The 8733-nt window shown below is 33.4% G+C and overlaps 1 protein-coding gene across 1 annotated transcript; it reads right to left on the bottom strand.

The window, feature by feature from the left end:
• Positions 1–1105: 1105 nt before the first annotated feature.
• Positions 1106–3050, bottom strand: LOC146906764 (pectinesterase 2.1-like). Its single transcript, XM_085730849.1, has 2 exons — positions 2043–3050; positions 1106–1957 (listed from the first exon to the last, which is right to left on the bottom strand). The coding sequence occupies exons 1-2, from the start codon at positions 3007–3009 to the stop codon at positions 1263–1265; spliced, it is 1662 nt and encodes a 553-aa protein (XP_085586975.1). The 5' UTR covers positions 3010–3050; the 3' UTR covers positions 1106–1262.
• Between the last annotated feature and the right edge of the window lie 5683 nt (positions 3051–8733).

The raw sequence follows: 8733 nt of genomic DNA, 5'->3' as shown, positions 1-8733 counted from the left end.
AGTCACTTACTGACTTGTGATCAAGTATTTGGTCGGACATCTAGGATTTGCCTTGTATTTTGTCTAGGTTTTAGCATTATTATGACTACTAAAGAATATTTGGCATTGAGGTTTTGAGTCATTTATGTATAAGTATTTTGTAGACTTGAAGCTATGAGTTGTTTATGATTATATGCAATTTATAACATATATTAAGCATTATTTTTGTTTTGGTAGGATCTATGAATTTTGATTGCGATTTTACGATTTTCAATTTTGCTATTCCATTTCGATTTTGATGTGAAGCAAAATTCCGATTTTAATAACCGTGTATGTAACAAAATAAATAGTTGGACTTTTATTTACCAACTAAATACGCAGTCAATTATCAGTTTGCTGGATGATTTCGAAAGAATGCATGCACACATAGCTGCAGTTTCAAATGATGCTATTTATTTACAGGTTAGACTTTTATTACTCAAATTGACTGGGTGCATAGTATGTAGCAATGTACTTTTTTTATAGGCAATGTTAGTAGGTTATATCAGCTTACAAGATTTGAACTCTGGACCTCCGTTAATTAGTACTCTCTCGATGTCCCTCAACTCAACGACCGAGGTGCACGCTTGCGACACTCAACGACCAAGGTGCACGGTTGGGACTAAATATGTAGCAGTGTTAACATAGCTCCTATTATCTTTTCTAGTTGCACATTTTGGTCTACAATATGTTTAGTATATACTTTGGTGTTTTCAAATTTCACTCATAAAACAAAATTACTAGGATAGTCTCTAGAGATAAATGTCTGCGTAAGAATTATTTTCTAAGTGTACTTGAACAACTTTCCAATTGAGATTACCAACTCTTATCCAATATCATTACTTGGTGGTATTATTTGAAAGCATCTAATTAAATGGATCTCAATCACGTGATAATTATTTTTTAATGTTAAATTGGTGGTAATTTTAATGTATGGTGTTATCATAGAGAAATTATATATGATATTTTTTTTCCACCTGCTACAAAAGCATTGGGAGATTTCTGCATTATTCTGAAAAGTCTTGTTTACTAATTAAAAATGTTAGATATGACTGTTGGAATATTTAAAACTGGGAAGTAAAAAGCATTAGGTAAAGAGTAGTTTATTTTCAACATGAAGCATTCACTAGTCATTACAACTCCAGTAGAAGATTTGTAATATTCTGCCATAAAGCATAAATTTTGCATTTTATTTTCTGCAAAGCGTCTGAAACATATCAGTACACGCTTGCTAAAGCCGATTTCTAAAGGCCTTCGATGAAGGCCACTCCGGTGTTCTTCAACCAAACATTACCTTGGATGAGTTGGGCCACTGTAAACTTCTTCGCCTCGGCAGTATTGATGATATGATAACCAGGCCACTTCACTCTCTTGCTGGTACCAGCACCGGGTCCGCTGTTCATGTACTCTCCGTAGTACAATGTTTGGAGAAAGTCCTTACTCGCGGCATCCCATTCAGCCCAACCGGTTGGGTCAATGTGGGCACCTAACAAGGACTGCATCACAACAGTCCTGGAGTATTTCTTCCATGGGCGGCCTAAGTAAGTTTTGACGGAGCCTATCACAGGTTTGAGGTCCGTGCTTGGTATTACATCGCATTGCTGAATTGAGGTTGCGGTGTTCTGGTTTGGGTCTAACCGACCCTGGGCTGTGACCATGTTGTTTTGTTTGGCCATGGGCTTTCGGGCCACGAGTTTGCACTTCTGCAGCACAACAGCTGCGTTTCCAAAGATAAAGTCAATGGTACCGGTAATGAAGGAGTCACGGTAAAATTGTCGGTTGCTGTGTGCGTAGAGAGTGTCTTGAAATGCATCAATTTTGCAGCGGTTAATGACAGATCGATCAGAGCCGACGCGCAGAGCAACTGCCTGATGCTTCTGTGGACCTGCCGTGTTTTGGAATCTAATGTCCTGAGCTATAAACCCATCCCCAACAGCAGCTACAAAACCAAATTATATACGAATCAAAATCAATGTAACGGAAAAATTGAAATGGTAAATATTGACAAGGGAAAAAATTCATACCAACAGTCGCAGTTTGGAAGGTGCCTGTTCCATCAACGTAATTTAAGCTGCCTGTGATTATCGTTGCATCCATACCGTCACCCACGAGCATCACATTCGTCTTTGAACTAGCGATTTCTACATTCTCTTTGTAGATTCCCTTTTTCACATAGATAACATACCTTGCCGTACCTTTGTTAGGTGCAGACGCAACAGCCTCAGCAACAGTCTTGAACTTTCCGCTCCCGTCTTTAGCCACCACAACATTGGCCTTTATGTCCCCGACTGAAGACTCCAAAAGCCTTCGATCTTTACTTGTTACCCAAGAGGGAAAGTCCCCATTCAAAGATTCATCAATGAATTCGTCGTGATCCTTTGAAGGTAAAACGGCAACAAGCACGGCAAGAGAAGATCTAGCTCTTGATATTAAGTCCTGAAGGTCATTTTCCATAACCGCCCGAGATGTACCTTCTAATCCATCCAAGCAAGTTGCATGGTTAGTGAGCACACTACTAAGCCATGTGTGTGCGTCTTGCTGCGAGTCAGTGTTATCGTTTGTTAGAGACAACACTGAGTCCCAAACTCTTTCCATGGACAAGTCCATTAGTTTTTCACATACATTCAAAGCATTTTCCTCCTTAGGGCTGTTAATTCGGCGTTTGATAACATTGGCCGTGTCCATGGCCTTTCGAATGTGTGTGGTGGATTTAGTTAACAACGATATGAGTGTACTCAATTTGTGGTCTTTTGTGTTGTCCAAGGTTGAACCTTGAACTACCTCTGATACATGAGTTACGCATGAGTTTGTATCAACTGCATGCTCACACACATTGGGAACTGAAGAGAAGTGGAAAATGGAGATGGGTTTGTTGAGATGAGAAATAATAAGGGCTGATGAGCTTATGATAGCTGCTAAAGAGAGAATTAACCAAAATGTTTTGGGAAGGGATTTTCTAGGCTTGTGTAGCAAAGTTTCTTGGGTAGCCATACTGATAATGTAGCCAGTATTGGCTTATGTTTGCTTACTATGATCTTTGTTTACTTCATCAAACTATTATATAGACAAAATAATATTCCATTTTGAAGATAATAATTGCAAACTAATGGCGCACGTGTTTTTCAATTTTTCATACAATAGTTTTGGACCGTAAAGTTGAATAACTATTGACATGGTGTGACCTAAGTGGTAGATGTTTGGATCTCTTAATTATTTGGTCAAGTGTTCGATCATTGACTAGTGCGTGTGGAAAAACATATGTTAGAAAATATCAATCCCTTAAATATGTTTGTGCTACTTCGAAGAATTAGTCTTCACAGTCGCACGTGGAGACACCTTATCTTACCAAAAAAATAAAGTTGTGTGACTAAGATTTAACTTGTGATAAAGTTCACATCTCTTGTTTGGTCCAATACATGTAAGCGTTAAAGTATGGTTGTTGGTGGAGTTCAACTACTCGTCATAAGTTTAATTTTGAAAGGTAAAGTATATCAATATGTTGTAACTGGTCTTCAATAAAAAAAATGTGACTCATCATATGGTAGATTCTTAGATTTTTAACCATTTGATCAAGTATTTGATTTTTATATGAGAAAAACATATGTCGAAAGAAATCAACCTTTACACGATTTTTTAGTTATCTTAGTTCTTCACCTATTTAGCATCGAACTAAATAGGCACCCCATTGTAGAGTAATATTTATTGATGTTTAGAGAGAATGGTGCATATATAAGGATTCTCTCTCTTCATTTTTTGTGTGAATTTAATATTTTTTAATGAAATAAATTAGCACTTTAAAAATGCAATAATAAAGTTATTAGTGGGACCTATTAGTAAATTTTGTTGTGGTATTGGGTTGGAGGAATTAGGTGCTTATTAGGTATTGACATTAAAAATTTATAAAATTAATGATGTATAAACGTGAGGTCCACTTAAATACCTAAATAGATGAGCTCCATTGTGGATGGTTTAAGAGATTAATTTCAAATGTTACGTGTGGAGATACTCTAGCTTATAAAAAGAAAAAGAAATGCAAAAAGAAAAAAGATAATTTCATATCTCTACCCATTTTATTAAGCTTTAATGTATGGTTGATGGTATTATTCAAAAGTTTTATTTTTTATTGAAAAAGTATACCAAGTGCATGTGAGAAGTCATATTCATACCTTTTGATTTTTGTTGTATTATTTGTATATGTATGAATCAATACAAAGACGGAATAAATGTTTTATTGTGAAGTGAAAGTGGAAGACATCATTGGAGAGTCCCATGCATACATCTTATTCTTTCATATGTACGTACGAATGACCAGGACAACAGTTGTACTACAAAGAAATTGGAATACATTCTTGCACATGTTTTTAACTTGCGCTCTATTGGGCATAAATTTGATAAGAAAGAAAGGCTAGTAACACACATTTTTCAATACATTCTTTGATTGATAAGATTATGAGTTGTTTTTTTTGTTAGTTTAATTGTCAAAATTTTACTATTTAAAATAAAAAAGTGGAGAGTTTTAGATTGAAATTTCGGCCTCAATATGTTGCAATGTCCCGACCAACTTAGCTCTGTTCACACGATTAAGATAGAGTTCCTTAAAGAAAAAAATTAAGATATGGTTTCTTACTTTTAAGATATGGTTTTTTTTTCTCCAAACGCTACTTGAAACTTTTGTTTTTTTAACAAAACATGAAGTTGCATTTGTGGTTATGTTTATGGCATTTAATTTTCTCTTGTTTTTATCCTAGCTGTTTGAAATGAATAAATAAATACTAATTTACATTTTTTTTATTTATGTCATATTTTATCCTTGCATTTGTGTTTCAAGTATTAAATTCTTAGCATTACAAATTCAATATGATAAATTATCTGAAAGTAATTTGTTATAAGTCATTTCCTCTATATGTTAGCTTTGTTATATGCTTTAATTAATTTCATCTTTTATTAGCTAGCTTATATGAAACTTTTGTTAGAGAAACTTTTAGTCCACATTAATCAAAGAATCCATCCCATTTGACCGTTTTTTTTTTCTTCATGAATTGAGGATAATGAGGGTGGAAGTGATCGCATGTGCATGAGTTTTTTTCGACGATCCATAGCATAAATTTTTTATAATTAAACATGTTTTGATTTGGAACGATTTTGGGATGAGTACCTTTTTAGACAGTTTTTCAAAAAGTGTGGGTGAGGACAAAAATACGTTGTATGGATATTCATCTATTCAAAAGATTATAATTGATGAATTGAATAGTTTTTATGTTTTAGTGGATGAATTGAGCTGGATATTCTTAACTAGCTTTAAGTGGAATATAGGCAAATTAATGAATTGTAAAGATGGGAGGTAGGAACTTTTTGGGACTTCCGAAAGCATTTAACTCGATCAAAAATCTAGATTAATATTTAAAAAATTCTAACAAATATTTTTAGGACATTGATAAAGGAATCATTGGATATAATCATGGTATAGAAAATGATGTATTTATGTCTTTTACAAATATTTGAGTTGCATTTTTAAAATAAAAATCTCTCTCATTGATTTCTTAAATAATGCTCTTAGGGCATTTGTTGCTATTACCCTTTATATTTTGTCATTTATTTTTTAAATACATACTTTGATAGTTTCAACTCTCACTCCTTTGCTACTTTGGAGTATGGAGAGATTATTCATCACATATCATCCATTAAACAAATTTGAGGTTAGAAGACAAATAAATGTGATTGCTGACATGTCAAACATAAGGTTTACTTGTTTGTTTTAAATGTGATTGAAGTCAAATGAAGAAAGTTATAAATGACGGGGATCTTAACTCTATTTCGAGTGGTCATCTGAATGTTTAGTCTCAGTTTTTTGACGAGTTGCTTTGGAGTACGGATAGAAAATTTACTTAAAATTAGTTTTGATACATTTTTTTAGTGTAATAACCAATCAAATATCAATTTTTTTTAGTCAAGTAGTCTAGTGACAAGAATTCACCTTTTTGAAGGTGAATAAGTTGGGTGTCCGGGGTTCGAACCCCGGCCCCTGCATATAACAATGCATGTCTCTGTCAACTGAGCTATGCTCACGGGGATAATCAAATATCATATTTAATCCAAAGAATTGGTTTTATCCGGTGGCGGTTTCACCGCCCGGCGACCCCGGGCACGCGCCCAGGCTCCAGCCCAAAGTTTTTGCAATTTCTTATGTAAATTCCTCTGAATTTCTCATATAAACCCCTATAAATTGGGCAATTTCTTTAGATTTTTTGATTATTTGCTTGCAATTTCTTATGTAAACACCTATAAATGTGTTGCAATTTTTTTTTGCCGAGACTTTGTAATAATCCTGTCTCCGCCACTGGTTTTATCCAATGCTAAAAAATATCCAAAGATTATTTATGACCGACAACAAACTTAATCATGCAAGTAAATATGCATAATTCACAAAATGCAAGTGGCTATGGCCACCGTTCCTAAAAATAAAGCTATGTCTACGGAAAGGAGTAATAATTAAATGTCAACATGAGGCACAAAATAACTAAAGTTGATGGTACTCAAAACTATAGTGACAATTCAGTGTACAAAGTGAAGAAGACCACGTTGATGTGTTAGCCAAAAGTGTTACCATGTTTTTCTCTTCTCTTTTGTCGAGGAAGAGGATAAGCAAAGAAAGCACAAAAGCTAGAGGCAATGAATAATTGACTCAGGAACTAGAATCAAGTGTAAGCTACAAAGCAATCAAATTATGTAGTATAATACAATTGTTAAATAACATTTGACTTTGTTGAATCAATTTTGCTGGTACAGATTTAGGGTTATTTTAGAATAATCAACAAGACACGAGCAAAGGAATTATCGCAATCATCTGAAGGTACAATACAACCTGTAATAGTATTGTACATGATATTCTAATCCCAAATTCCAAGTCATTGTAGAATAACATTTAGCGTTTCATTGATATTGTAAAAAGACTTATATTTTAGGATTATTTTTTTTTTTAAAACGACTTATAATTTAGGATGGAGTAGTACGCATCTTCAAATGGCTAATTGTGAAATGCAACATTTCCAAAAGAATATCAACAACTCTATTCACGACAGGATATATTTAGCACTATAAAATAAATTTCATTTTAAAATGAAGAGCTTGACGAAGTTAGTAGAATTGGTGATTTATGACGATACAAACCAATATAGACTTGTGAGTTCACATAAGACACTCAAATGAATATGAACCGGTCCTAAAATACTATGCCTTCAATATACGAAAATCATATGATGAACGTCTTAGTAAGATGGTTTTGATGAACTTTCATGAAAAATAGAAAAGAGAAGAGAGATAAGAAGAAGAAAAAAGGCATGCTCAAAGAGAAAATGAAATATCTAGGAAAAAAAACCATGAACATGCAAAAAGCTTATTACAAAGTTCTCTATGAAGATGTTTATAAGATCGTGATGTAAATCAATTAAGTAGTTTCGTATATTTGAATTGGTATGTAATATCCTATCAGATATGAGAGTTAAGAGTCCTGATTGACTTTGTACCAATACAAGTACAAACTTAAATCCTTGTAATTCATCCCAACAATGACAACATTATTTATTATTAAAGAGCAGTCTAAAGTGACATATAAACATTTGGTACCTCAACAAGGCAGAAGTGTTGAGAATACTAGATGAATAATAGGGTGTAGCCTGAAGAGGCCAAGGAAATAATACTCATAAAGTATGGAGAAGTTTAGGAATGAATACTCGTGACACCTGAATAGGTAGATTAAAGAATACTTGGTTTATAATGGATTAAGTCTTTTGGGTGAAAATTCAAAATTTCTATGTAAATGGAAGACTATAGTGTAACAACAGTTTACTACGAACTAGTATAAAAGAATACTTGGTTTATAATGGATTAAGTCATTTGGGTGAAAATTCAATATTTCTGTTTAAATTTCAGTGTAATTTGAAAGAAAGACCGTGGTCAACCGCTAAAATAAAGAGAAAAATTATTTGAACAGCCTAAATTATCATCCACTGCGCGCGCGTGTAGGAGAATGTTAACCAGTGCCCTAAGGGCATTGGTTAAACATCCAAAACAAGTAAGTTTTAGTGAAAAAGTTGTGTAATCATTACTTAATCAAAAATAACATCTTATATTTCTAAGACAAAATTTCTATTTGTAAATTTCTTAACCAATGCTCTAAGGGCACCGGTTAGCAATATATATATATATATATATATATATATATATATATATCATCTACTTTTTTTATTATTTTAATAATTTATTTCACTGCCTTAGATTTCGTGTCAGGCTTTGAATTCTTGATTGGAGATACGATATGCGGGTAGACATGTTTGGTTGTCAAAATATCATAGCTCAAAATAAAAGTCAATAACCATTTAGTGTTTCGGTGTTTTAAGGGGACGGAAGATGGAGACTTGAAAAAAAGAAAAAGAAAAAAAAGGAAGGAAGAAGTTGAAAGAATACAGTTTTGGGAAGGGAGAGCTTTGAAGGTTTAGTTTTCTTCACAAAACAAAATTCTTCTAATTTGAGGATTAAAAAGTTGTAATGGAGAAGAGTTTTGGGGGTTTGGGTGAATTAATTTTTCAAATAATTCATCCGTCTCAAAACAGGTGTTCTCTATATTATTTCTCTTTGTCTCAAATTATTTGTTTCATTTATAATATCAATACAACATTTATTACTCTTTTCCAACATACTTTTTTTTTTTTGAAGAAG

Source organism: Medicago sativa, chromosome 7, assembly GCF_051527215.1.
Source record: "Medicago sativa cultivar Bolivia chromosome 7, Bolivia_mono, whole genome shotgun sequence".
In the NCBI taxonomy this organism is placed as follows: domain Eukaryota; kingdom Viridiplantae; phylum Streptophyta; class Magnoliopsida; order Fabales; family Fabaceae; genus Medicago; species Medicago sativa.
Note: the sequence above shows the minus strand (reverse complement) of the source record. Positions and strands in the feature narration are given on the sequence as shown.

Coding starts and splice junctions, on each gene's coding strand:
- LOC146906764 (XM_085730849.1), bottom strand. CDS start 3,009: ATGGCTACCCAAGAAACTTTGCTACACAAGCCTAGAAAATCCCTTCCC. Junction 1,958..2,042: donor CTTCCAAACTGCGACTGTTG/GTATGAATTTTT, acceptor TTGGTTTTGTAG/CTGCTGTTGGGGATGGGTTT.